The 27,550-nt window shown below is 46.6% G+C and overlaps 2 protein-coding genes across 3 annotated transcripts in view; one reads left to right on the forward strand and one right to left on the reverse strand.

Annotated features, from left to right (window-relative positions):
* The window catches only part of LOC140207432 (uncharacterized), an 89,622-nt gene extending 81,296 nt beyond the window's left edge, over nt 1-8,326 (reverse strand). Inside the window, exons 1-3 of the mRNA XM_072275956.1 lie at nt 8,305-8,326; nt 6,811-6,872; nt 5,611-6,171 (exon numbers count right to left, since the gene is read on the reverse strand). Of these exons, the coding sequence (XP_072132057.1) occupies nt 5,611-6,171; nt 6,811-6,872; nt 8,305-8,326 (645 nt within the window). The remainder of the gene's footprint in view (nt 1-5,610; nt 6,172-6,810; nt 6,873-8,304) is intronic.
* Nucleotides 8,327-15,220: 6,894 nt separating this feature from the next.
* On the forward strand, nt 15,221-26,661 carry LOC140208299 (uncharacterized). 2 transcript variants are annotated; one of them, XM_072276884.1, is made up of 2 exons: nt 15,221-15,333; nt 24,708-26,661. In XM_072276884.1, the coding sequence occupies exon 2, from the start codon at nt 25,115-25,117 to the stop codon at nt 25,997-25,999; it is 885 nt and encodes a 294-aa protein (XP_072132985.1). In that variant the 5' UTR covers nt 15,221-15,333; nt 24,708-25,114; the 3' UTR covers nt 26,000-26,661. The 2 variants fall into 2 exon arrangements, with proteins under 2 accessions (XP_072132985.1, XP_072132986.1); XM_072276885.1 differs by lacking the exon at nt 15,221-15,333 and adding an exon at nt 20,513-20,579.
* The last annotated feature ends 889 nt before the right edge of the window (nt 26,662-27,550 follow it).

Here is a 27,550-nt window from a genome sequence, read left to right on the forward strand (position 1 = left end):
TATATATGATTGTTTGTTTGAATATCTTACTTTATGGTTTGCTTTCTAGTTTTAATAAGTTATGGCCAGATATTTTTAGTTACATGTTGATTAGTATTTAAAATGGTTTGAAATAGTAACCTATTTAATTTGAATGTGAAAGGCCTGAATCACCCCACCAAAAGGAACAAAGTGTTTGCTTATATTCAAAAATTAAAAGCACCTTTTTTTTTACAAGAAACACACATACGCAGCTGTGATAGCTTACGTTTTTTTTACTCGGTGGAAGGATATGCAATTCCACTCTTCGTTTAATGCAAAATCATGTGGAGTTTCGATTTTTGTAGGCAATACAATTTCCTTTATTCAGCATAAAGTTGTTTCGGACCCTAATGGTCGATTTGTTATTGTATCGGAGTTCAGACAGTAAATTGATTGTTTTTGCTAATGTTTATGCCCCCAATGTAGATGATCTATGATTTTTTGAAAGTCTATTTTCATTTTTGCCAGATTTGTGTACGTACTCCCTTGTGATGGGAGGAAATTTTAACTGCTGGTTAGATCCAGTATTAGATCGCTCATCTATTAAACCAGCCACACTTAATAAATCAGCTTTGTTTATCCAATCTTTTCTAACTATATGTGGTAGAGTTGATGCTTGGCGATTTCTTCATCTGACGGACAGGGAGTATTCTTTTTTTTCTCTCATGTCCATCATACTTATACTGGGATTGACTTTTTTATTGGTAGTCAAATGATTCTGTTAGTTCAATCGGTTGAATATAAAGAGATTGCTATCTCTGACCACTCTCCTGTAATTCTATTTTTTAAAGCTTCCTGTTCCTATCCCCATGAGTAGATTTTGGCGATTTAATTTAACTCTGTTATCCGATGAAGATTTTTTAAACATTTATGGAGAATCAAATTACTCTTTATTGTTGAAGAAAATATGTTGGAAAAGACATCTAGCCTTATCATATGGAATACTTTTAAAGCATACATCTGGGGTCAAATTATTTCTTATATCACAAACATCATTAAAAAAGCTAACAAAGAAAGAAATGAATTAGCCAATCAGTTAAAGCAACTGGACCATAAATATGCTTCAGTTCCTGATCCTGAAACATATAAGAGACGTACTGAAACTAAAACTAAATATGATCTTTTAATGTATCCAATTGAAAGCCAACTTTTAAAAGATAAGATTAGATTATGAGGACACTCAGTCCTCGTTTGTCATTTAGTGATGCATGCATTAAGAAATGATACAATGTTCCTCCAGTATATTACGGAAACACAAGACAGACCAAGACTAAAACTGACAAAAACCACATAATTATAACATAGTTACAACCCTGCAAAACAATACTGTATTTGATAAAGAGCAGACCATGGGCACGGTAAAAAAAAAAGTCTCAAAGTCCCGATAGCCCCATCATTTCACACAGACGGTAGAAGGAAGAAACTCTCCCTGCCATGAACTTCCAGCGCCGCAAACTTGCCGATGTAGCACCCTGGAAGCACCCGACCACAGCCGACTCTGAGTCCATCCGAAAAGGTCGAGCCTCCGACCAGCCCTCCGACATCCAGCACCATCTCTGCTGAGTGCTTTGACCCTGGTCCCGGCCGCCAAGCAACAGGCAAAGCCAAGGATTCGGGGCCTTCCCCTGCGGAGATTCTGGATCGCACAGTAGCAGCAGCAGCGAAACAGGCATTTCAGAAGTTTCACCAGATGTTCCTCCGTGCTTCTCACATCTGTCTCCGTCAAATCAGTATTGTGCACAGCATCCTACTTGACAAATAACAATATTCATCGCTGGAGTGGCCGCTGTGCGCTTCGTCACGCCACCGCCTTCTCTCAGTCAACTTTATATTTACGAAGATAAAACTGGTAAGCTACTGGCTAATCAATTGAAGCCATTTTCAGCCAATCGGCAAATTAAAGAAATACATAAAATTAATGGGGACATGACAACTGACCACCTTGAAATTAATGACACTTTTAGGGAATTTTATTCTAAATTGTATAGTTCTGACTCTGTTAATGATAATATTGCAATGAATAATTTTTAGATCAATTAAATATCCCAAATCTTTCATTAGATGATTGTAGGCAATTGGATCAACCTATTTCCCAGGAGGAAAGTGCTCAGGCTATTTGAGAATTGCATTCTGGGAAATCCCCAGGATCCGCTGGATTCTCTGGAGAGTTTTATAAGGCTTTTTCCTCCTTGCTTATACCACACTTATGTTCTACCCTTACAGATTCCTTTAAGGCAGGGAGACTACCGCAGTCTTCTTACGAAGCTTCCATTTCGCTCATTCTCAAAAAGAATAAGAATCTTACTGTATGTTCTTTGTATAGACCAATCTCTTTACTCAATTTCGATACTAAAATTTTATCCAAAGTATTGGCTCGCAGACTTGAAAATATTATATTGTAGCTGTGTGCTACACACAGCGCTAAAAATAACCACACGTAGTCGGTGAGTTAGAGTTGTGATAAAAGAGATTTATTCAAACTTCGCGGCCTGCTTTAAAGCCTTCCTGTTCCCGCCCTCCCTGGGTGGGACTGCTGTGGGGAATGCATAATCACAGACCCTTAACGCGCACGGGATTTCCCCCCTGCTGCTGAAGATGGCCTGGCGCCCTTTTTGGGGCCGGCCTCTCTGCCAGCGCGCGCCGGTTCGTGTGTGCTAGAAATTGGGTCGCCACATAACGCCCCCCACTCCAGAACCGGCGATACCTCCCCCAATGTCCACAGTCTGGATCGGCCTCTGTTTGGGAGGTCTGCCCCTGCGCCGCGGTGCCTGAGCCTGGACCAGCTGCGCCAAGTCCACATGGGCCGGTTTGAGTCGGTCCACCGTGAAAACCTCCTCTCTCCCCCCAATGTCCAGCATGAACGTGGACCCGTTGTTCCTGATCACCTTAAACAGCCCCTCGTAGGGCCGCTGTAGCGGTGCCCGGAGTCCGCCCCATCGTACAAAAAGAAACTTACAGTTCTGCAGGTCTTTGGGTACGCAGGTCGGGCTCTGTCCGTGCTGTGAAATGGGGATGGGGGCCAGGTTACTGAGACGCTCCCGTAGTCAGACCAGGACTGCTGTGGGTTCTTCCTCTTGCCCCCTTGGGGCTGGTATGAACTCTCCTGGGACGACCAGGGGTGCGCCGTACACCAACTTGGCCGACGAGGTGTGCAGATCCTCCTTGGGCGCCGTGCGGATTCCGAGCAGGACCCAGGGAAGTTCGTCCACCCAGTTAGGCCCCTCCAAGACGGCCATGAGAGCCGACTTCAGGTGATGGTGGAAGGTATTTGTGTGGTGTAGCTGCGATCCTAAAAGGCTGGCCATAGCCGACCACAGGCTGGAGGTGAACTGGGCTCCCCTGTCGGAGGTAATGTGGGCAGGTACCCCGAAGCGGGCTACCCAGGTTGCGATCAGTGCTCGGGCGCAGGATTCGGAGGTGGTGTCGGTGAGCGGGACTGCCTCTGGCCATCTCGTGAACCAGTCTATCATAATTAGGAGGTACCGCGCTCCTCGTGATACTGGCAGGGGCCCCACGATATCCACATGAATGTGGTGGAACCTCCAGCGGGTGGGTTCGAACCGCTGCAGCGGAGCCTTGGTGTGCCACTGCACCTTGGCCGTTTGGCACTGCATGCACATTTTGGCCCATTCACAGACCTGTTTACGCAGTCCATGCCACACGAACCTGTTGGCGACCAGCCGGACGGTTGTCCTGATGGAGGGGTGCGCTAAGTTGTGAATGGATTCGGAAACCTGCCGGCGCCAGGCTGCTGGGACGATGGGGCGGGGTTGGCCGGTAGCTACGTAACACAGTAGGGTCCTCTCACCTGGGCCTACGGGGAGGTCTTGGAGCTGTAAACCGGAGACTGCAGTCCTGTAACTGGGGATCTCAGCGTCCGTCTGCTGTGCCTCTGCCAGCGCTGCATAGTCCACCCCCTGGGACAGGGCCTGTATGGTAGGTCTGGATAGTGCGTCCGCCACGACGTTGTCCTTTCCCGGACATGCCGGATGTCCGTCGTATATTCGGAGATGTAGGACAGATGTTGCTGCTGGTGGGAAGACCAGGGGTCGGACACCTTAGTGAACGCAAAGGTAAGCGGTTTGTGGCCTGTGAACGCAGTGAAGGGCCTACCTTCTAAGAAATATCTGAAATGCCGGATTGCCAGGTATAGTGCCAATAGCTCCCGGTTGAAAGCACTGTATTTGAGTTCGGGTGGTCGTAGGTGTTTGCTGAAGAATGCCAGGGGTTGCCAGCGACCCTCGATGAGTTGTTCCAGCACTCCACCAACTGCTGTGTTGGATGCGTCCACCGTGAGGGCAGTAGGAACGCCCGTTCTGGGGTGCACTAGCATCGCGGCGTTTGCTAAGGGTTCTTTGGTTTTAACAAAAGCGGCTGCGGCCTCTTTATCCCAGGTAATGTCCTTGCCCTTACCCGACATCAGGGTGAACAGGGGGTGCATGATTCGGACTGCTGAGGGGAGGAAACAGTGGTAGAAATCCACCATACCCATGAAACGTCGACTGTACTTCTTCCTAGAGATGCTGCCTGGCCTGCTGCGTTCACCAGCAACTTTGATGTGTGTTGCTTGAATTTCCAGCATCTGCAGAATTCCTCATGTTTAGGAAAATGGTGCATAGTTCTCTGAAGGTGGAATCTCATGTGGATAGGGTGGTGAAGAAAGCTTTTGGTATGCTGGCCTTTGTAAATCAGAGCATTGAGTATAGGAGTTGGGATGTAATGTTAAAATTGTACAAGGCATTGGTAAGGCCAAATTTGGAGTATTGTGTACAGTTCTGGTCACCGAGTTACAGGAAAGATGTCAACAAAATAGAGTACAGAGGAGATTTACTAGAATGTTCCCTGGGTTTCAGCACCTGAGTTACAGAGAAAGGTTGAACAAGTTAGATCTTTATTCTTTGGAGCGTAGAAGGTTGAGGGGGGACTTGATAGAGGTATTTAAAATTATGAGGGGGAAAGATAGACTTGACGTGGATAGGCTTTTTCCATTGAGAGTAGGGGAGATTCAAACAACTGGACATTAGTTGAGAGTTAAGGGGCAAAAGTTGAGGGGTAACACGAGGGGGAACTTCTTTACTCAGAGAATGGTAGCTGTGTGGAACGAGCTTCCAGTTGAAGTGGTAGAGGCAGGTTCGATTTTGTCATTTAAAAAAAATTCGATCGGTATTTGGACAGGAAAGGAATGGAGGGTAGAGGCAGGTAGATGTGACTAAATGAGAGTAAGCGTTCAGCATGGACTAGAAGGGCCAAGTTGGCTTATTTCCGTGCTGTAATTGTTATATGGTTATATGAACTTGCGGGTGTCTCTGTAGGTTGGACAACTGAGTGACTTCCTTCTCAGACCGAGCAGGTGAATGGCCTCTCCCCAGTGTGAACTGACTGGTGTGCTTGTAGGTTAGCTAACTGTGTGAATCCCTTCCCACAGACTGAGCAGGCGAATGGCCTCTCCCCAGTGTGAACTCACTGATGTATCTGTAGATCAGGTGATCGAGTGAATCCCTTCCCACAGACTGAGCAGGCGAATGGCCGCTACGCAGTGTGAACTGACTGGTGTCTCAGTAGGTGAGATGCCTGAGTGAATCCCTTCCCACAGTCTGAGCAGGTGAACGGCCTCTCCCCAGTGTGAACTCTCTGATGCACCTTCAGTTGGGATGACTGAGTGAATCCCTTCCCACAGTCTGAGCAGGTGAACGGCCTCTCCCCAGTGTGAACTTGCTGGTGTCTCTGTAGATCAGGTGATCGAGTGAATCCCTTCCCACAGACTGAGCAGGTGAACGGCCTCTCCCCAGTGTGAAATCGCTGGTGTTTCAGTAGGTCGGATGACTGAGTGAATCCCTTCCCACAGTCTGTGCATGTGAACGGCCTCTCTCCAGTGTGAACTCGCTGATGTACCTTCAGATGAGATGATAAATTAAATCCCTTCCCACAGACTGAGCAAGTGAATGGCCTCTCCCCAGTGTAGATGAGCAAGTGAATCCCTTCCCACAGTCTGAGCAGGTGAATGGCCACTCCCCAGTGTGAACTGACTGGTGTTCTTGTAGGTGAGCTGACTGTGTGAATCCCTTCCCACAGTCTGAGCAGGTGAACGGCCTCTGCCCTGTGTGAACTCGCTGATGTATCTGCAGATGAGATGACTGAGTGAATCCCTTCCTACAGACTGAGCAGGTGAATGGCCTCTCCCCAGTGTGAACTCGCTGATGCATCTGCAGATCAGGTGATCGAGTGAATCCCTTCCCACAGTCTGAGCAGGTGAACGGCCTCTCCCCAGTGTGAACTCTCTGATGTTCCTTCAGTTGAGATGACGAAGTGAATCCCTTCCCACAGTCTGAGCAGGTGAACGGCCTCTCCCCAGTGTGAACTCGCTGATGTATCTGTAGATCAGATGATCGAGCAAATCCCTTCCCACAGTCTGTGCAGGTGAACGGCCTCTCCCCAGTGTGAACTCGCTGATGTGCTTGTAGGTTAGCTAACTGTGTGAATCCCTTCCCACAGTCTGAGCAGGTGAATGGCCTCTCCCCAGTGTGAACTCTCTGATGTACCTTCAGGTTAGATGACTGAGTGAATCCCTTCCCGCAGTCTGAGCAGGTGAACGGCCGCTCCCTGGTGTGAACTCGCTGGTGAGCCATTAGGTCGAATGACCGCGTGAATCCTTCCCCAAAAATTCAGCAGATGACCAGCCTCTGTTCGAAGTGAACTGACCTGTGTGTCCAGGTGGGAAGACCGACTGAATCCTGTCTCACACATAGAACAGGTGAATGGCCTTGTCTCAGTGTAAACTTGCTGATGTACCTTCAGTTGAGATGACGGAGTGAATCCACTCCTACTGTCTGAGCAGGTGAACGGCCTCTCCCCTGTGTAAGATGACAGGCGCGCCAGTCGGTCAGATGATCAAATGAATCTCTCCCCACAGTCTGAGCAGGAAGGAGAATTGAGTGAATCCCTTGCTCCACTTCTTAAATATCTGGACAAAGACAGCAAAACTGGCGTGTTGTGTTCGAGATTCCCGTAGACAAATTCCTTGTCATTTTTAATCTGTAAAAAGATTTACAAAATCGATCAATGAGTGACGGACAACATTTCAGATGAGATCACTTGAGTTGCCAAGGTGTGATCTGGCATCACACTGTTACAGTGAGGTTCAACCCAAGTTGGAGAGAGAAATCATCTTCTAACTGGGCACAGTGCTGGTATCTGGAATGACCATTAAATTCTCTGATGCTCTTCCTGTTTCTCTTAGAATGGGGCATTTCTGCCATCTCCAATCTGTGACCTGGCTCAGTTTGACTCTGTCCATTGATATTATTCCATGTTCCCACTGAGCTGCATGGGCTCCTGTCCCCACAGGAACTGAAACACTCTCACACAAATAGCCGGCAGTGCATTCCACGCACCCACCACTCTCTGTGTAAAAAACTTACCCCTGACATCCCCTCAGTATCTATTTCAAAGCACCTTAAAACTATGTCCCTCGTGTTAGCCATTTCAGCCCTGGGAAAAAAACCTCTGGCTATCCACACGATTAATGCCCCTCATCATCTTATACATCTAAAAAAGGCTCCAAACATAAACAAGGAAATTATACATTGCTTTGAGGATTTGTTAGAAGTATATAAAATTATGAGGGTATAGATAGGGTAAATGCAAGCAGCTTTTTTCACTGAGGTTGGGTGGGATGACAACCAGAGGTCATGGGTAAGTGGGGAAGGTGAAAATTTAATGGGAATATTTGGAAAAGCTCTTTCCTGCAGTGGTTGTGAGAGTGTGGATTGAGATGTCAGCACAGGTGGTGAATATGAACTCGGTTTCACCATTTCAAAGAAGTTTGGATGGGAGCCTGGATGATAGGGGTATGGAGGGCGATGGTCTCGGTGCAGGTAGTTGCATTAGACCAGGGGTCTCCAACCACCGGGTCGCAAAGCATGTGCTCCCGGGCCGCGAGGAAACGATATGATTTGGCGATATGAGTCAGCTGCACCTTTTCTCATTCCCCGTCACGGCCACTGATCAGCTATTACACATGTGAGGTCATGACCCGCGCGTCATCTGTGTCAGCGCGGGAAGGAGATCAACTCCTCGAGCTTGCAAATGACGGCGGGCTGAGAAGTATGTTTGACATAACATCCCTGTCGGCATTCTGGATCAAAGTCAAGGCTAAATATCCTGAGATAGCCACGAAAGCACTGAAAACGTTGCTTCCATTTCCAACATTTTTCTGCGAAGCGGAGTTTTCTGCAATGAATGCAATGAAAACTAAATTGCGGAATAGACTGGACAGGAACTCACTTCGAGTATCGCTGTCTCCCATTATCCCTCGATAAGACCGTGTTGTTGCAGGGAAACAAGCCCAGGGCTCCCACTGATTCAGCGATATTGGTGTGTTCCAATGATCTTATATATTCATACGGGGAAAATATGTGCTGTGTGTTTAAAATCCAAATGTTACTTAAAATGTCATGATGCTATTGACTTACTTATATAACCATATAACAATTACAGCACGGAAACAGGCCATCTCTGCCCTACTAGTCCGTGCTGAACGCTACTCTCACCTAGTCCCGCCGACCTGTACTCAGCCCATAACCCTCCATTCCTTTCCTGTCCATATACCTATCCAATTTTTCTTTAAATGATAATATCGAACCTGCTTCTGCCACTTCTACTGGAAGTTCATTCATCACTTACTTCAAGCTCCTCTAATAATTGACTTATCACTATATTCATGCAAGGAAAATATGTGCTGTGTGTTTAATATTAAAGTCGTTAGATAAACACTTTTAGAAACGAAATTGGGTGTATTAGCCATTTATCACCTATATTCCAGTCGTGATTAACACCGCCCCCCCCCCCCCCTTCGCCACTCCAAACAGAATCACGAAAAAGGATTTGCAGGAAAAATCGGTAGGCCACAACGCGCATGCGCACTGGTGCCCGCGCAAGGGTTCATGGTCATTGTAGTCTTTCTCTGGGTAAACGCAACATATTTGACTGCTACTCTTGTCCGTTGGCAACCCTACCCACCAACACCCCCCCCACCCCACCGGGTTGGCCGGTCCGCAAGAATATTGTCAATATTAAACCGGTCCGCAGTGCAAAAAAGGTTGGGGACCCTTGCATTAGACAGCTTAAATGTTTTTTCAGCATTGACCAGATGGGCTAAATAGCCTGTTTCCATACGGAACTTCTCCATGTTTCTATGACACAGAAGCTGGCCAAACTTGTTTGGAAGGGAAAAGTTGGGAGTGACAACGGAGCAGCGATGGCTGGAGTTTCTGGGAGCAATTTGGGAGCTCAGTGATCGATACATCCGAAAGATGTGGAAACATTGGAAAGGCAGGAGGACACAACCGTGGTTGAAATGAGAAGCCAAAGCCAACATAAAAGCCAAAGAGAGGGTAAACAAAAGAGTGAAAACGATTGGGAAGCTTTTAGAAACCAACAGAAGACGACTAAAAAAAAAAAGTCAGAGCTCAGGGCGTGGAATTATGATATTGTAGTCATTAGTGAGTCTTGGTAGCGCCCAACAGTCTGAGGCATTTAGAGGAACAAAATATCCGGGGCCTCAATATCTCTTGAAAACCAAGGTTCCCTGCACCAGTTAACTTTCAACTTTTATTATGCAGGCACATACAAACTCTACACCTTCAAAATTTCACTTCTGAAGGCCCCCCACTTACCAAGTACTCCTTTGCCAGAAAACAGCCTGTCCCAAACCACACTTGTCAGATCCTTTCTGATACCATCAAAATTGATCTTTCTCCAATTTAGAATCTCAACCCATGGTCCAGACCTCTCTTTTTTCCATATTTACTTTGAATCTCATGGCATTATGGTCACTAATTTCTGTCACCAGCCCTGGATCATCAGCCTATTGCACACTTTTACATCAGGAATTCTATGTACTGATTAAGGGCACATTTGACAAACTCTACCCCATCTAGTCCTCTTACAGTATGGGAGTCCCAGTCAATACATGGAAAGTTAAAATCACTTACTGAATCAACTTTTGTTTCTTGGCATGGTCTGCGATCTCTCTACAAATTTGTTCCTCTAAATCCCTCGGATTGTTGGGTGCAACCAAGTCCCCAATAATGGCTACAATATCAGAATTCCCTGTCCTGAGCTCATCTGGTTTTCCTACAGTGCTTCTTGCATTGTGATATACACAGCTCAGCACATTCATCGCTCCATGCTCAACCATTTGATTGCTGACTGTACCTGAGGTCTGAACAACATCCGACTGGTGTAAAGAAAACAACCTCTCCCTCATTGTCACAAAACATGCATCATTGCTGTCGCAGTTTATGTTCCACTGGATGCTAATGCTAAAGTAGCCATGAAAGACCTCAGTGCTGCTATTAGCAAGCTGCAGACATTGCATCCAGACGGAGCTTTGACTGTCGCTGGAGACTTTAATCATTGTAACCTACGTACCGTGCTTCCAAGATTTTACCAAAATGTATTATGCACCACCAGGTGTAATAAAACCTCAGATCATCTGTACACAAATGTGGCTGACACTCACAAACTAACTACCCTCCCCCATCTGGGACAGTCCGACCATCTTTCATTGTTTCTGCTTCCCAAGTATAGCCCGGTCACTAAACGTGTGAAACCCACAATGAAGACTATTAAGATCTGGCTGGAGGGGGCTGACTCTGCTCTTCAGCACCAATTCCAGCACACAGACTGGAGCACGTTTGCTGCCCATACCACCACAGACTCTCAGATTAACATTGATTTATACACCAACTCTGTCCTTGAGCACATCAACAAGTGTGTAGATAGAGAGACATTACTAAAACAAATAAGAGTTTTCCCCAATCAGAAACCATGGATGAACAGAGAGGTTCACCTCCTGCTCAAAGCAAGAGATTCAGCCTTCAGGTCTGGAGACTGGGAGGTTCACAGCTCAGCCAGGGCCAACCTGAGGAGGGGAATCTCTCAGGCTAAACACATATACAAACAGAGAATCGAGGAGCATTTCAACTCCTCAGACCCCCGGTCCATGTACATGGCATACAGGTCATTACAGACTTCAAACCTCCTAGTACTGTGCCCCCTTCCAGCTCTGCTACCCTCCCTGATGAGCTCAATTACTTCTACGCTCGCATTCATCGAGGGAACAAGGAGGTCACCCTCAAAGCGGATCTCCCACCTGGTGAACTGTCTCTCTCACTTTCCACCTCCGATGTTTGTGCCACCCTGAGCAGGGTGAATGTACGGAAGGCAGCTGGTCTGGATGGAATACCTGGCCGTGTGGTGAGACTCTGTGCAGGGCAGTTGACCGGGGTCTTCATGGACATTTTTAATCTGTCCCTGGCCCGGGGTGTTGTCCCCACAAGCTTCAAGATCGCCACCATCGTGCCAGTACTGAAGCATTCCACTGCCACGAGCCTGAATGATTTCCGCCCAGTTGCACTCACCCCCATCATTGCAAAGTGCTTTGAGAGACTGGTTTTATCACATCTGAAATCCTGTCTGCCCACTAACCTGGACCCCCATCGCACCAACAGGTCAACAGAGGACGCCATCTCCACGGCACTTCACTCTGCCCTGACCCACCTGGACAGCCCCAACTCTTACGTCAGAATGATGTTCATTGACTTTAGTTCAGCATTCAATTCTGTAAGCCCCTTCAAGCTGATCACCAAACTTCGCCAACTTGGTATCAGCTCATCCCTCTGCAATTGGACCTTGGACTTTCTGACTAACAGACCCCAATCAGTTAAGTTAGACAACCTCTCCTCCTCCACTCTCACCCTGAACACCGGCGTGCCTCAAGGCTGTGTGCTGAGCCCTCTTCTGTACTCCCTTTTCACCTATGACTGCATTCCTGTACATGGTTCTAACTCCATAATCAAGTTCGCAGATGACACCACGGTGGTTGGTCTGATCAGAGGGGATGATGAGACGGCCTACAGGGACGAGGTCCAGCACCTGGCTGTGTAGTGTGCCGACAACAATCTGGCCCTTAACACCCAGAAGACCAAGGAGATCACTGTGGACTTCAGGCATGCCAGGAGCCACACTCACGTCCCCATCTACATCAACGGAACTGTAGTGGAGCGTGTATCAAGCTTCAAGTTCCTTGGTGTCCACTTTTCCGAGGATCTCATCTGGTCCCTGAACTCCTCCATCCTGATCAAGAAGGCACAACAGCACCTTTACTTCCTGCGGAACAACAAGAAAGCTCACCTCTGTCCCAGGATATGACAGACTTTTACTGCTGTACCATTGAGAGCATACTCACCAACTGCATCTCAGTGTGGTATGGCAATTGTCCTGTATCAGAGCGCAAAGCACTCCAGTGTGTGGTGAAAACTACCCAGCGGATTATCGACAGCCAATTGTCCACCATTGAGAACATCTACCATAAACGCTGCCTGGGTAGGGCGAAAAGAATTATCAAGGATACATCTCACCCTAACCATGGACTTTTTAACTCCCCTCCCATCAAGGAGGTGCTAAAGGAGCCTCCGCTCCCACACCAACAGGCACAGGAAGAGCTTCTTCCCTGAGGCTGTGACACTGCTGAACCTCTAGTCACAGCGCTAAGCAGTATTGCATCCGTATTGTACTGTCTCAGTACTTTTATATTTGGGTGTTGTAGCACTTTTTTATTCAGTTATTTTGTAAATAACACGATTCTTTGCATTTCTGGTCAGATGCTAACCACATTTCATTGGCTTTGTATCTGTACTTGGCACAGTGACAATAAAGTTGAATCCAATCTAATCTAAAAAAAACAAAGGGGCTGATTGTGGATGACAGGAGGAATGGAGACAGGCTAATCCCAATTGACATCGATGGATCTGGGGTTGAGACAGTGAACTGCTTTAAGATCCTTGGCATAAACATCAGCGAGGACCTCACATGGTCTGTACATACCGGCTGTGTTGTGAAAAAAGCACAACAGTACCTTGCTCACCTCAGACGGCTGAAGAAGCTTGGGATTGAGTCCCAAATCCTAAGAACTTTCTACTGGAACACAACTGAGAGCATCCTGACTGGCTGCATCACTGCCTGGATGATCTGGAATTGATCCATTTCAAGTTCCAACTCCATAAAGTGCAGGGTTATGAGCTGCAGCTGGATGCACATCTTGTAGGTGAGGACATAAGGGACACTGGAGGTTCCGCCACCAATGTCCCCTCTAATTTGTAATGACCGGTCTGCACATAGAGCTTTAAGTTCCTCGGGGTAAATATCACAAATGACCTGACCTGGTCCAACCAGGCAGAGTTCACTGCCAAGAAGGCCCACCAGCACCTTTACTTCCTGAGAAAACTAAAGAAATTTGGCCTGTCCTCTAAAACCCTCACTAATTTTTATAGCTGCACTGTAGAAAGCATTCTTCTCGGGTGCATCACAACCTGGTATGGAAGTTGTCCTGTCCAAGACCGAAAGAAGCTGCAGAAGATCGTGAACACGGCACAGCACATCACACAAACCAATCTTCTGTCCGTGGACTCAGTTTACACCATACGCTGTCAGAGCAGTGCTGCCAGGATAATCAAGGACGCAACCCACCCAGCCAACAGACTTTTCATCCCTCTTCCCTCCAGGAGAAGGCTCAGGAGCTTGAAGACCCGTACGGCCAGATTAGGGAACAGCTTCTTTCCAACTGTGATAAGACTGCTGAATGGATCCTGACCCGGATCTGGGCCGTACTCTCCAAATATCCGGACCTGCCTCTCGGTTTTTTTGCACTACCTTACTTCCCATTCTTCTATCTTCTATTTATGATTTATAATTTAAATTTTTAATATTTACTAATTTTAACTAATTTTAATATTTATAATATTTAATATTTGTAATCCAGGGAGTATGAAGCGGAGAATCAAATTTTGCTGTGATGATTATACATTCTACTACCAATTGTTTGGCGACAATAAAGTACAAAGTAAAGTAAATCTTGTACTGTTCATTCTTTTAACCAGTGACAACATGTGCACAGTGAATTTTATATAGAGAGGTATTCATTTTAACTGCTAGCAAATCACTGTCAGTAAGAACTTTGATCTCCTCTGGGTTTGATGGAGTTCATCTGCGCTCTCACACAACCCATGTAGCAGGCCTGTAACGGGTAATGAAGGATTTTCTCGCCAGAGCTTTTGCACATTGTCCATATCTGATTTGCTTGCTAAATGACGCTTTAAAAAGTCAGATTTCCAAATATCACTCCATTTCTTCCCACTTGCAAATTCTCCAGCAACTTTTGCATCACCACAATACACACAGGTAACACCAGTTTCTGTATTGTATATAAATATTTCCCCTGAACCCTCCCCCAGGTGACTGACGGTGGTGAACTCAGTGATGGCAATGCCAATGAATATGAAGGGAAGGGCAGTAGTCTGTCTCATTGGAGTCTGGCACATTTGTGATGTGAAAGCTACTTGTTGCCCAGGACAAGGTGTTTGATATCATTATGTACCCAGAGAGAGTGGGACAAAACATGTTCTCACGGGTAGAAAAGTCCAGAACAAGAGGGGGTGGAACAAGCAACAGACACAAAATGCTGGGGGAACTCAGCAGGCCAGGCAGCATCTATGGAAAAGAGTACTAATGCTGAGTTCCTCCAGCAATTTGTGTGTGTTGCTCGGATTTCCAGCATCTGCAGATTTTCTCTTGTTTGTGACTGGAGGCAGAACAAAGGTGATTTTCACAACAGCTGATGTAAAAGATTTTGTTCCCTTTCTCCGAGTTCCCGATCCTTGCATTTAGACAGCTGGAGCTCAGCTCTGTCTGAGAGACCCATCGGTTCCCATTCCCTCATCAGCCGGAAGCTCCCCGGGGCCCGTGTACGGATGGTGGGGCTGAGAGAGAGGGAAGAGAGCAGGACTGTCCCGGGATTGCGGGTCACGGAGTCCGGAGTCACAGCAACTACCCGAAGTCGGTGTTGAAAACGCCGCCCGGTGAGACCCCCAACCCGGAGACCCCTTCTCACCTCAACCGATCATCCGGGGCCTTTTGTGCCCCGCGCGCTGGTGAGCTCGAGCTTGGTCGGTTTAACGGCTGGGCTACTGATCACGTGACCAGCCCCTCCCCACCGCCGTCAACAGAGGAGTCACGCGCTGCGCTATTCCCATTGGTCCGAAGCGATGTCAATCACTGATTCCAGCCAATAGCGGAGGCGGACTAACCGAGAGGGCGTTACCCCCGCTGACTCCGTCTCCCGAACTTTCCGTCACGGCGGGACAACCGTCAAAGTAAATGTCCGCTTTCTGATTTATTTCCATTTCCCTCCGAGGGAAGTTGGGGCGTTTGTGAAGCGTCTCCTGCGGCCGGAGTCTGATGTGTCGCTGAGAGGTAGGAGGAGACCGCTCGGCCCGTCGGTTTGATGCCGGTTCCCCGGGGAGGGAGAGGATGAAGACGGTGAGAGAGGGGGCGGACAGGATGTTTGTCCCGGTGGGGACAGGAGGGGCTCATCTGTGGAAATGTCTGAGCCCACGGTGGTGGCGATTCACCACATTGGGGGGCAAACACCGGCAGACTGTTGCCCTGCAAGCGGGGCCAATGGTCCGGGCAAAGTGACAATTATTTGTGTTTTGTTGAGACTGTACCGGGAATATGGTGTAAAATCCCGCTCCCCACACTAACACGGGTCACACAGACCAAAGAACAAACTGTCGGAGGAACTCAGTGGGTCGGGCAGCATCTGTGGAGGGAAATGGACCGTCAACATTTCGGGCCGAGACCCTCCCTCTGGACTGAGAGTGGATGGGAAATAGTCCGAGAAAAGAGGTGAGGGGTGGGGATGGGGCAAGAGCTGGGGAGTGAGAGGTGGATCCAGGTGAGGGGGAGGTGGGAAGGTGGAAATAGTGACGGGGTGGGAGGTGAGTGGTTGGGGCAACACGGGGCTGCAGAAGATGGAAATTAATTCCATAGAGGATTAACAAAGAGGTTAGAGAGTATTTGTTATAGAGAGTGCAATGAAGATTCACCAGACTGATCCCCGGTGGTGGGGTCATCATATGAAGAAAGATCAAATGCAATAACCCTTTCATTTAGAGAATCGAGGACTGAGAGGTGAACACATTGAAATGCACAACATCATTACTGGCTGAACCAGGGATCCCAGTCTCTGAAAAAGGGGGTGGACTGTCCAGGACTGAGATGAGGGGAAATGTCTCCACTCCGAGGGTGGTGAATGTCTGTAAATCCCCACCACAGAGGGTGGTGAAGACTCAGTGATCGTCCTCACATAAAACAGAGGCTGGTAGATGTGTGGAGACCGGAGGGATCGAGGAAATGAGGATCGGGCAGAAACATGTGGCTGAGATGGGAGAGCAGCCACCATTCTGTTGATGGTTAGAGGGGCTGAATGGCCACTTCCTGCTGTTTCTCACTTGATGTTTCAGTGTTCCTGTCCAGTGAGGCAGGGGGAATGTGAATAGAAATTAGAAACATAGAAAAACTACAGCAGAACATAGGCCCTTCAGCCACAATGCTGTACCGAATATATCCTTACCTCAGAAATTACCTAGGGTTACCCATAGCCCCCTATTTTTCTAACTTCCATGTCCAGGAGACTCTTCAAAGTCCCTATCATATCCGTCTCCACCACCATCGCTGGCAGCCCATTCCACACACTCACCATTCTCTGTGCAAAAAAAAAACTTACCCCTGACATCTCCTCTGTACCTACTCCCCAGCACCTTAAACCTGTGTCCTCTTGTGGCAAATATTTCAGCCCTGGGAAAAAGCCTCTGACTATCCACAAGATCAATGCCTCTCATCATCTTATACACCTCTATCAGGTCACCTCTCATCCTCTGTCGCCCCAAGGAGAAAAGGCCATGTTCACTCAACCTATTCTCATAAGACATGCTCCCCAATCCAGGCAACATCCTTGTAAATCTCCTCTGCACTCTTTCTACGGTTTCCACGTCCTTCCTGTAGTGAGGCGAACAGAACTGAGCACAGTACTCCAAGTGGGGTTGACCAGGGTCCTATTTAGCTGTAACACTACCTCTCAGCTCCTAAACTCAATCCCAGGGTTGATTTAGGCCAATGCACCGTACCGCCTTCTTAACCACAGAGTCAACCTGCGTAGCAGCTTTGAGTGACTTATGGACTCGGACCACAAGATGCCTCTGATCCTCCACACTGCCAAGAGTCTTACCATTAATACTATATTCTGCCATCATATTTGACCTACCAAAGTGAGCCACCTCACACTGATCTGGGTTGAATTCCATCTTCTACTTGTCAGCCCAGTTTTGCATCCTATCAATGTCCGCTGTAACCTCTGACAGCCCTCCACACTATCCACAACACCTCCAACCTTTGTGTCATCAGCAAATTTACTAACCCATCCCTCCACTTCCTCATCCAGGTCATTTATAAAAATCACCAAGAGTAGGGGTCCCAGAACAGATCCCTGAGGCAGACCACTGGTCACCGAACTCAATGCAGAATATGACCTGTCTACAACCACTCTTTGCCTTCTGTGGGCAAGCCAGATCTGGATCCAGAAAGGAATCTCCCCTTGGATCCCAGGCCTCCTTACTTTCTCAATAAGCTTTGCATGGTGTACCTTATCAAATCAAATGTTCTTCTGATGTTCGCCTTAAACTAGACTGATGTTTAATATTGTGGATCTGTAAAAGATAAATCAGTTCTGTTTCAAATCTCATGTCACAGATACTTACTGTCTCTGCCACACTCACATTGAACACTAGAGAGGCCACTCAATCCGTCTGGTCCCTGCCCATGTTTCTGTTCCATATCAGTATTTTACAGTCTAGCCCTGTTGTTCACTTCACCTCTCACTCTCCCCATGATGACAGGTTGCAACTCGTCACTACTCCACAGGAGAAGAGATTTCCCTTGAACTTCATAGAATCAGAAATCTAGAGCAGATTACAGGCCCCTCGGCTCACAATGTTGTGCCAATCATGTAACCTACTCCAGAAACTGCCTGGAATTTCCCGACCACATTGCCCTCTATTTTCCTAAGCTCCATGTACCTGTCTATTGGTAATCATTTTCCAATGTTCTATAGATTCAGGATCAGTTCCTGTGGATTGGAGGGTAGCTAATGTTATCCCACTTTTGAAGAAAGGAGGGAGAGAGAAAACAGGCAATTTTTGACCAGTTGGTCTGACATCAGTGGTGGGGAAGATGCTGGAATCAATTATAAAAGATGTAATAGCGGCACATTTGGATAGCAGTGGCAGGATAGGTCCGAGTCAGCATGGATTTACGATGGGGAAATCATGCTTGACTAATCTTCTGGAATTTTTTGAGAACATAACTATGAAAATGGACATGGGAAAGCCAATGGATGTAGTGTACCTGGACTTTCAGAAAGCCTTTGATAAAGTCCCACATAGGAGGTTAGTGTGCAAAATTAGAGCAAATGGTATTGGGGGTAGGGTACTGACATGGATAGAAAATTGGTTAGTAGACAGGAAACAAACAGTAGCGATTAATGGCAGAATGGCAGGCGATGACCAGTGGGGTACCGCAGGGTTCAGTGCTGGGACCACAGCCGTTTACAATATATATTAATGATTTGGATGAAGGGATTAAAACATCACCAAGTTTTCTGATGACACAAAGCTGGGTGACAGTGTGAAATGTGAGCAGGACATATGAGAATGCAGGGTGACTTGGACAGGCTGGGTGAGTGGGCGGATGCATAGCAGATGCAGTTTAATGTGGATAAATGTGAGGTTATCCACTTTGCTGGCAAGAACAGGAAGGCAGATTACTATCTAAATGGTGTCAAGTTAGGAAAAGGGGAAGTACAACAAGATCTAGGTGTTCTTGTACATCAGTCACTGAAAGCAAGCATGCAGGTACAGCAGACAGTGAAGCAAGCTAATGGCATGCTGGCCTTCATAACAAGAGGAATTGAGTATTAGAGCAAAGAAGTCCTTCTGCAGTTGTACAGGGCCCTGGTGAAACCACACCTGGAGTACTGTGTGCAGTTTTGGTCTCCAGATTTGAGGAAGGACATTCATGCTATTGAGGGAGTGCAGCGTAGGTTCACAAGATTAATTCCCAGGATGGCGGGACTGTCATATGTTGAAAGATTTGAGCGATTGGGCTTGTATACTCTGGAATTTAGAGGGATGAGAGGGGATCTTATCGAAACATAAGATTATTAAGGGATTGGACACGCTGGAGGCAGGAAGCATGTTCCCGCTGATGGGTGAGTCCAGAACCAGAGGCCACAGTTTAAGAATAAGGGGTAGGCCATTTAGAACAGAGTTGAGGAAAAACTTTTTCACCCAGAGAGTGGTGGATATATGGAATGTTCTGCCCCAGAAGGCTGTGGAGGCCAAGTCTCTGGATGCTCTCAAGAAAGAGATGGATAGAGCTCTTAAAGATAGAGGAATCAAAGGTTATGGGGAGAAGGCAGGAACTGGATACTGATTGTGGATGATCAGCCATGATCACAGTGAAAGGTGGTTCTGACTCAAAGGGCTGAATGGCCTACTCCTGCACCTATTGTCGATTGTCTAAGTGTCTTAAAAGACCCTATTGTATCCACGTTTACCAATGTCTCTGGCTGTGCATTCCACACACCCACCACTCTTTGACATCTCCTGTGTGCCTGCTTCCAAGCACCTTAAAACTATGCCCCTCGTGTTAGGCATTTCAGCCCTGGGAAAAAGCCTCTGGCTATCCACACGACCAATATCTCTCATCATCTTATACACCTGCATGAATTCTCTGCATGATTTTCTCCAGGCTGAATAAGACGATGAGCTCCCTGTGTATTTGAAGTTCTTCAGTGCTGTGAAATAATTTAGCTAAACTCCTTCTTCGCTGCTCTTTTCAACGTTTTCAGTCATTTTCACTCATTTCAAAGGACTGTGCCTCAGACAGCTGGGTTGTTGCAATGCGCCTCTAAAGTCTGACAGCAGACTAGCAAATGAATCTTCGATGGAGCAGATTCAGAAACCAATGAGATGCCGGCCTGAGTCAGGGCTTTGAGGCTCCAGAGAGCGATGGGGTCTAAAGTTTATGGGGAGGAGGAGGAATCTGACCAGCAGGATGTGCCTATAAATGAAAGATAAGAAACATTTAGAAACATTGATTGAAAAAAAAAGTGGGTTCTGCAAAATACTGGAATAAATCAGCAGATCAGGCAACGAATGTGGAGAGGAATAAATAGACAACAATCAGGCCGAACCCCTTCAGCATGCCTGGACTATGTACTCCTCTGCTTAGTCGCTGCCTGAACTGCAGAGTTCCTCCAGCATTTTGTGTGTGTATGTCTCTGTACTTCCAGCAACTGCAGAATCTCTTGTGTTTTATATCTACATTTGTAAGAGGATTGTACTTTGGCATTAGATACACGTTGATATTGAGTATATTGTTTATGGGAGCCGCTTTCTGCGTTAAAACAGCTGCTGAATTTTCTATACACACAAAAAAAAGCTATGGACGTGGAACTGGTGCTTGCAGAAACTTTTAATGGCACCGTGATTACCCATAAAGCCCTGCGATATAAAGTTCGCCGTCGCCGAAGCACCGATCAAATGCGCAAGCGTCAGGGCTGTTCCGTTGCCGAATATCACGCATGCGCGCAGTACACGGTAAGCTTAAGGAGATCGGCTGTAGGGAGACTGTTGCGGGGTGGGGAGAAGGGAGGTTGGTGGGGTTTCAACACCGACTTCGGGACAGTTGCTGTGAGCTCCGGACTTCGTGACCCGCAATCCCGGGACAGTGCTGCTCTCTTTCCTCTCTCTCAGCCCCACCATCCGTACACGGGCTCCGGGGAGCTTCCGGCTGATGAGGGAATGGGAACCGATGGGTCTCTCAGACAGAGCTGAGCTCCAGCTGTCTAAATGCAAGGATCGGGAACTCGGAGAAAGGGAACAAAATCTTTTACATCAGCTGTTGTGAAAATCACCTTTGTTCTGCCTCCAGTCACAACCAAGAGAAAATCAGCAGAGAGGGCACAGTTTTAAGGTGCTTGGAAGTCGGTACGAAGGAGATGTCAGGGGTGTTGTGTTCTTTATACGTACCGTGGGTTACTAATAACAAACCATATTCTGCAGAATTGAACTTCTACTTAACAGCAGCAAAACCACGTCTTACACTGCCATGCTTCTCTATCATTCTTCATTTCTGCTCATGTTAGGAACTCTGTCCAGTCACGTCCTGACACGTGATATCACCACAAGGGGTAAGTTTTTTTACACAGAGTGGTGAGTGCGTGGAATGGGCTGCGGCAGCTGTGATGAAGCCGGATAAAATGGGGTCTTTTAAGAGGATCCTGGATAGGTACATGGCACGTAGAAAAATACAGGGCTATGGGGAACTCTAGGGAATTTCTGAAGTAAGTAATGTCTGGCACAGCATTGTGGGCCAAAGGGCCTGTATTGTGTTGTATAAATGGGGAAGTCACTTACCCATGACCTCTGGTTGTTGTCCCACCCAACATCAGTGGAAAAAGCTGCTTGCATTTACCCTATCTATACCCTCATAATTTTGCCTACTTCCAACAAAGCCTTTTTTTAGGTGAATAAGATGATGAGGGGCATTGATCATGTGGATAGCCAGAGGCTTTTCCCAGGGCTGAAATGGCTAACACGAGGGGCATAGTTTTAAGCTGCTTGGAAATAGATACCTAGGGGATGTCAGTGGTAAGTTTTTTTTACACAGAGAGTGGTGGGTGTGTGGAATGCACTGCCAGCAGTGGTGGCCGAGGCAGATAAAATAGGGTCTTTTAACAGCCTCTTAGATAGGTACATGGAGCTTAGAAACATAGAGGTCTATGTGCTAGGGAAATTCCAGGCAGTTTCCAGAGTAAGTTTCATGGTTGGAACAACATTGTGGGCTGAATGGCCTGGAATATGCTGTAGATTTCTATGTTCTATGTTGAACAGTGAAATAACTTTGGCTATCCTACAATCCTCTGATAACTCTCCCGTCACTAAGGATGAATTAATTATCTCTGCTGGGGCCCCGACGATTTCTGCACTTGCCTCCCATGGGGACCGAGGGCGCACCTTGTCATGCCCTGGAGATTTATCCACTCTCTTCTTTAATCTGTACAGGGTCCACGATTTTAATGCCGCTTTTCCACACTCTCATTGACACTGTGTCCATCTGAGTAAATAGAAATGAAAAAAATATTAAAGATCTCCCCCATCTGCTTTGGTTCCAGCCATGGATTGCCATTCCGGTCTTCCAGAGGACCAACTTTGTGCCTTGCAATCCTTTTGCTTTTAATCTATCTCCAGAATCCCTGAGGATTATCCTTCATCTTTTCTGCAAGGGGAATCTCATGCCTTCATTCAGCCCTCCTGATTTATTTCTTATACTCCATTTCAACCTGCCTGCCTATCCCTGTTATGCAACTCCGTTTTGTGCTTCATCAGGGTCTCAATATCTCTTGAAATCTAAGGTTCCCTGCAGTTTCTATCTTTACCTTTTATTCTGAGAAGCACATACCCGCTTTGTACTTTCAAAATTTCGCTTTGAAGGCCTCAATTTACCAAGCACACCTTTGCCATAAAGCAGCCTGTCCCAGGCCACAGTTGCCAGACCCTAGTGTCATAATTCCAGGTGTTGATCCATGCCCTGAACACATCCGCCTTTCCTACGCTGCTCCTTGTATTGAAATATACAGGGCTCAGCATATTCACTGCACCATGCTCAACTTTTACATTCCTGACTTTGTCTGAGGACTGAACAACAACTGTCTCCGCAAACCCTGCACTATCTGTTCTGTTATTCAGGCTCCCATTCCCCCTGCAACTTCAGTTTGACCCTCCCCCACCCCCACCTCCCATAGCAGCTCTATCACCCCTTTGGCTTTCATCTCCCAGATCAATAAAAAGGAGGTGCATACCTGGTACAGGCAGATTGGAACAAATGGGGTACTTGTGAGCTACAGGAAATTCAAGTGAACACTTATGAAAGACAAAGGCGGCATGAGGTTACCCCAGCAGGCAAGATGAAGGAGAATCCTCATGGATTCTGCAGATATGTTAAGAGTGAAAAGATTGCAAGGGAAAAAATTAATCCTCTGCAAGATCAGAATGGTAATCCATATGAGGAGACAAAATAGATGTGGGAGATTTTTTTTTACTCACGAGATGAACACAGAGTCTATAGAAGTGAGGCAAAGCAGCATCAAATTCCTAGACCCTGTACAGATTACAGAGGTGGAATATGGGAGGTGGATCAAGAAGGTTTGGTCACTCAGCACTCAAGATGAGATAGTAAATTGGATGAGACACTGTCTTTGGGAGAAGCCAGTGTGTGGTAGCAGATGGCTGCCTCTTGACCGCATCCTGTGACTAGCGGTGTGCCACAGGGATCAGTGCTGTATCTGTTATTGTTTGTCATCTATATCAGTAATCTGGATGATAGGGTGGTTAACTGGATCAGAAAATTTGTAGCTGACACCAAGATTGGTGGTGTAGTCGTCAGCGAGGAAGAGTATCATGGTTTGCAGTATGATCTGGACCAGCTGGGAAAATGGTTTGGGAAATGGAAAATGTAATTTAATGCAGACAAGTGTGAGGTGTTGCACTTTGGTATGACCTACCAAGGGAGGTCTTTCACAGTGACTGGTCAGGCATGGAGGAGTATTGTAGTAAGAAAGGGACCTGGGAATACAAGTCTTTAATTCACTGAAAGTGGTATCACAGTAAGATAGAGACAGAAAGAAAGATTTCAGCCCATTGGCCTTCATGAACTAGAGTACTGACAACAATAGACGGATGTTATGTTGACTTGTAGAAGGCACTGGTGAAGCCTAATTTGGAGTATTGTGTGCGGTTTTGGTTACCAACCTACAGGAAAGATGTGAAAGAGGTTCAGAGAAAATTCACAAGGATGTTGCCAGGTCTGTAGGACTTGAGTTATAAGGAAAGATTGAACAGGTCAGGACTTTATTCCTTGGAACATAAAAGATTGAGGGGAGATTTGATTGGGGTATACCACTATTATGAGGGACATAGATAGGGATTTTACCACTGAGATGGTGTGGGACTACAACCAGAGGCCATGGGTTAAGGGGGAAAGGTAAAACGTTAAGGGGAACATGAGGGGAAACTTCTTCACACCGACGATCATCCAGGTGTGGAATGAGCAAAGAGCACAAGTGGTGCATGCAAGCACGATTTCAACATTTAAGAGGTTTGAGTAGGTGCCTGGATGGTAGGGGTATGGGAGTGGGCAGTTTAAATAGTTCAGCACAAACCAGATGGCCCAAGAACCTGAAATAATACAAAAATTCACTTTAAGTCCTTTTCACAGCTGTGCAGACCAACCATTCATCTCAGCAGGAATTTTTTTATATGGCGTTAACACTGTGGCACTTTAAGTTAATCATACGTAAAAGAAAATCCCAGATGCACGTCAAGGAAGACTATTTGCGTGAGACTGTTTCAGTTACTGTGGGGCCAGGCACCCATGCTGCTCAGCAGGAACAGGGAATAATACCAATGGAGGGAGTCAAACTGAGCCAGGTCACAGATTGGAGACGGCAGAAATGCCCCATTCTTATAGAGACAGGAAGAGCATCAGAGAATTGATGGTCATTCCAGATACCAGCACTGTGCCCAGTCAGAAGATGATTTCTCTGTCCATCTTGGGTTGAACCTCACTGTAACAGTGTGATACCAGATCAAACCTTGGCAACTCAAGTAATCTCATCTGAAATGTTGTCCTACACACACTAATGGATTTTGTTATTCTTTTTACAGATTAAAAATGAGAAGGAATTTGTCCCCAGGAATCTCAAACACGACACGCCAGTTTTGCTGTCTCTGTCTAGACATTTAAGAAAAGGAGCAAGGGATTCAATCGGCCATCCTTCCTGCTCAGAAGGTGGGGAGGGATTCACTCGTTCATTTGACCAAATGGTACACCCATTATTTTACACAGGGGAGAGGCCGATCACGTGCTCGGACAGTGGGAATGGATTTACTCAGTCATCACAACTGAAGGTACATCAGCAAGTTCACACTGGACAAGGCCATTCATCTATTCTGTGTGTGAGGAAGGATTCAGTCGGTCTTCCCAACTGTCGACACACCAGTCAGTTCACATCAAGCAGAGGCTGGTCATCTGCTGAATTTGTGGGAAAGGATTCACTCAGTCATCTGACACAATGGCTCACCAGCGTGTTTACACTGGCGAGCGGCCGTTCACCTGCTCAGACTGTGGGAAGGAATTCACTCAATCATCCAACCTAATGGCACATCAGCGAGTTCACACTGGGCAGAAGCCATTCACCTGCTCAGTCTGTGGGAAGAGATTCACTGATTCATCCAACCTACAGAGACATCAGCGAGTTCACACTGGGGAGAAGCCGTTCACCTGCTCAGTCTGTGGGAAGAGATTCACTCAGTTATCCAAACTACAGATTCATCAGCGAGTTCACACTGGGGAGAAGCCATTCACCTGCTCAGAATGTGGGAAGGGATTCAGTCAGTTATCCGCCCTGCAGAGACATCAGCGAGTTCACACTGGGGAGAAGCCGTTCACCTGCTCAGTCTGTGGGAAGAGATTCACTGATTCATCCAACCTACAGAGACACCAATTAGTTCACACAGGGGAGAAGCCGTTCACCTGCTCAGTCTGTGGGAAGAGATTCACTGATTCATCCACCCTACAGAGTCATCAGCGAGTTCACACTGGGGAGAAGCCATTCACCTGCTCAGAATGTGGGAATGTATTCACTCGGTCATCCCAACTACTGGCACACCAGTCAGTTCACACTGGGGAGTGGCCGTTTACCTGCTCAGAATGTGGGAAAGGATTCAGTCAATCGTCCACCCTACTGACACATCTGCGAGTTCACACTGGGGAAAAACCGTTCACCTGCTCAGTCTGTGGGAAGAAATTCACTCAGTTATCCAACCTACAGAGTCATCAGCAAGTTCACACTGGGGAGAAGCCATTCACCAGCTCAGAACGTGGGAAAGGATTCACTCAGTCATCCAACCTACTGGCACACCAGTCAGTTCACAATGGGGAGTGGCCATTGTTATGAATCCCTAGATTTTGTTTCCTGTGGACTGTGTGAGAGAGAGAAGAGAGAAGAGAGAAGAGAGAGAATGGAAATCAGTCTGACTTGCAGCTTGTTTACATCACTCACAGCTTGTTTAGTTTTAACCGAGGACACAGACACTCAGAGTCAGACTGAGATGAAGGAGGATCAATGGAAGGATCAAAACAAGGGAACTAGTGGCCAAGGGTCACTGTTTAGAACTTTCCTATGCCCACAAGGGTAGGTTAATTATCGATTCAGCGAACATCAAATGTGAGGTTGTCACCTCGTTTGATCCATACGAGTGGATCTGATTTGGGGTATCCTGTGAAGACCACTTATGTGTTAACCCTTGCCTGGGTGTGGTGTGGGAATTCACTTGAAGACGATACCCCTTGTGACAAGTCACCTTCAGTGTTAATTTGTATGTGGATTTGGAACGACGATGGAAAAAATCTACAGCTACTGTTGCCTCGTTTTACCACCGTGGAATTCGACAGAATTGCCTTCTCTTGACATTTACCCTGCACTACAAATATCTCTCTCATCACCTATTCTGTGGTTGAACTGAACTTTCATAGTTCACCATCTCAAGACTCCAAGCCTTGTTTCCCCTGAGCTCAATAGTTTGGGAGTTATATTTACACACACATATACACATAACACTGTTAACTTTTGTTTATCTTGCTAATTACTATATTGTTAGTAGATACGAATAAAGATAGTGGATTTAACATCAAAAACAGACTCTAAGTGTAGTCTATTGCTGCTAGCTCATTTCTAAAGCGTTACGGTTCATAACAAAATTTGGGCCTGCATCCGGGATAGGAACAGATTTGGAGGCATATTGATTAATTATTGATTTCATTGGAGAAATCCCTTTTGATTTATTTGTGTGTGGAAAATCAGCAGCAATGGATGTTGATAGATTTCTGGAAGCGCCAACCTCTGAGGCACTAAAGGACACCAGAAGGATTGAGTTGTTGAGTATTGCAAAAAGGTTAAAACTTGCTAAGGTGAAATCGACAATGAGGAGGTCACAGATGCAGAGGATAATAGCTGAACATTATGTATCTGAGGGTGTGTTTAAAGTGGAGGAGTTGGAGGTGTTTCCTGGAAGTAAACCTAGTGAGCTTAGGCTCCCGTACAAGTTAGAAAAATTAAAGATGGAGGCTGTGGAAAGGCAGAGGCAGGTTGAGGCTAGAGAGGCAGGAAAACAGCCATTACTATTCTGCCATCATCCATGCTAGTGTCCCCTTCCAATCAACTTTGGTGAGCTCTTCTCCCATGCCTTCGTAGTTCCCCTCACTCCACTAATAATGATGCATCTTCTTGCACCTTTCCCCTCTCAAAGTGCAGAGTGAATTCTAACATGTTATGATCACCAAGTCCACGTTTCCTTTACCATAAGCTTCGTAATCAAACCTGGTTCATTACACAACACCCAATCCAAAATTAACTTTTCCCTAATGGGCACAATTACAAGCTGTTCAAAAAGGCATCTCATTGGTATTTTCCAAATTCCCTCTCTTGAGATCAAACACCAACCTGATT

The sequence above is a fragment of the Mobula birostris genome, chromosome 13 (assembly GCF_030028105.1).
Source record: "Mobula birostris isolate sMobBir1 chromosome 13, sMobBir1.hap1, whole genome shotgun sequence".
Lineage (NCBI taxonomy): Eukaryota > Metazoa > Chordata > Chondrichthyes > Myliobatiformes > Myliobatidae > Mobula > Mobula birostris.

Bases quoted from the DNA above. Each gene is read 5' to 3' on its own strand.
- LOC140208299 (XM_072276884.1), top strand. From the start codon at position 25,115: ATGGCTCACCAGCGTGTTTACACTGGCGAGCGGCCGTTCACCTGCTCA.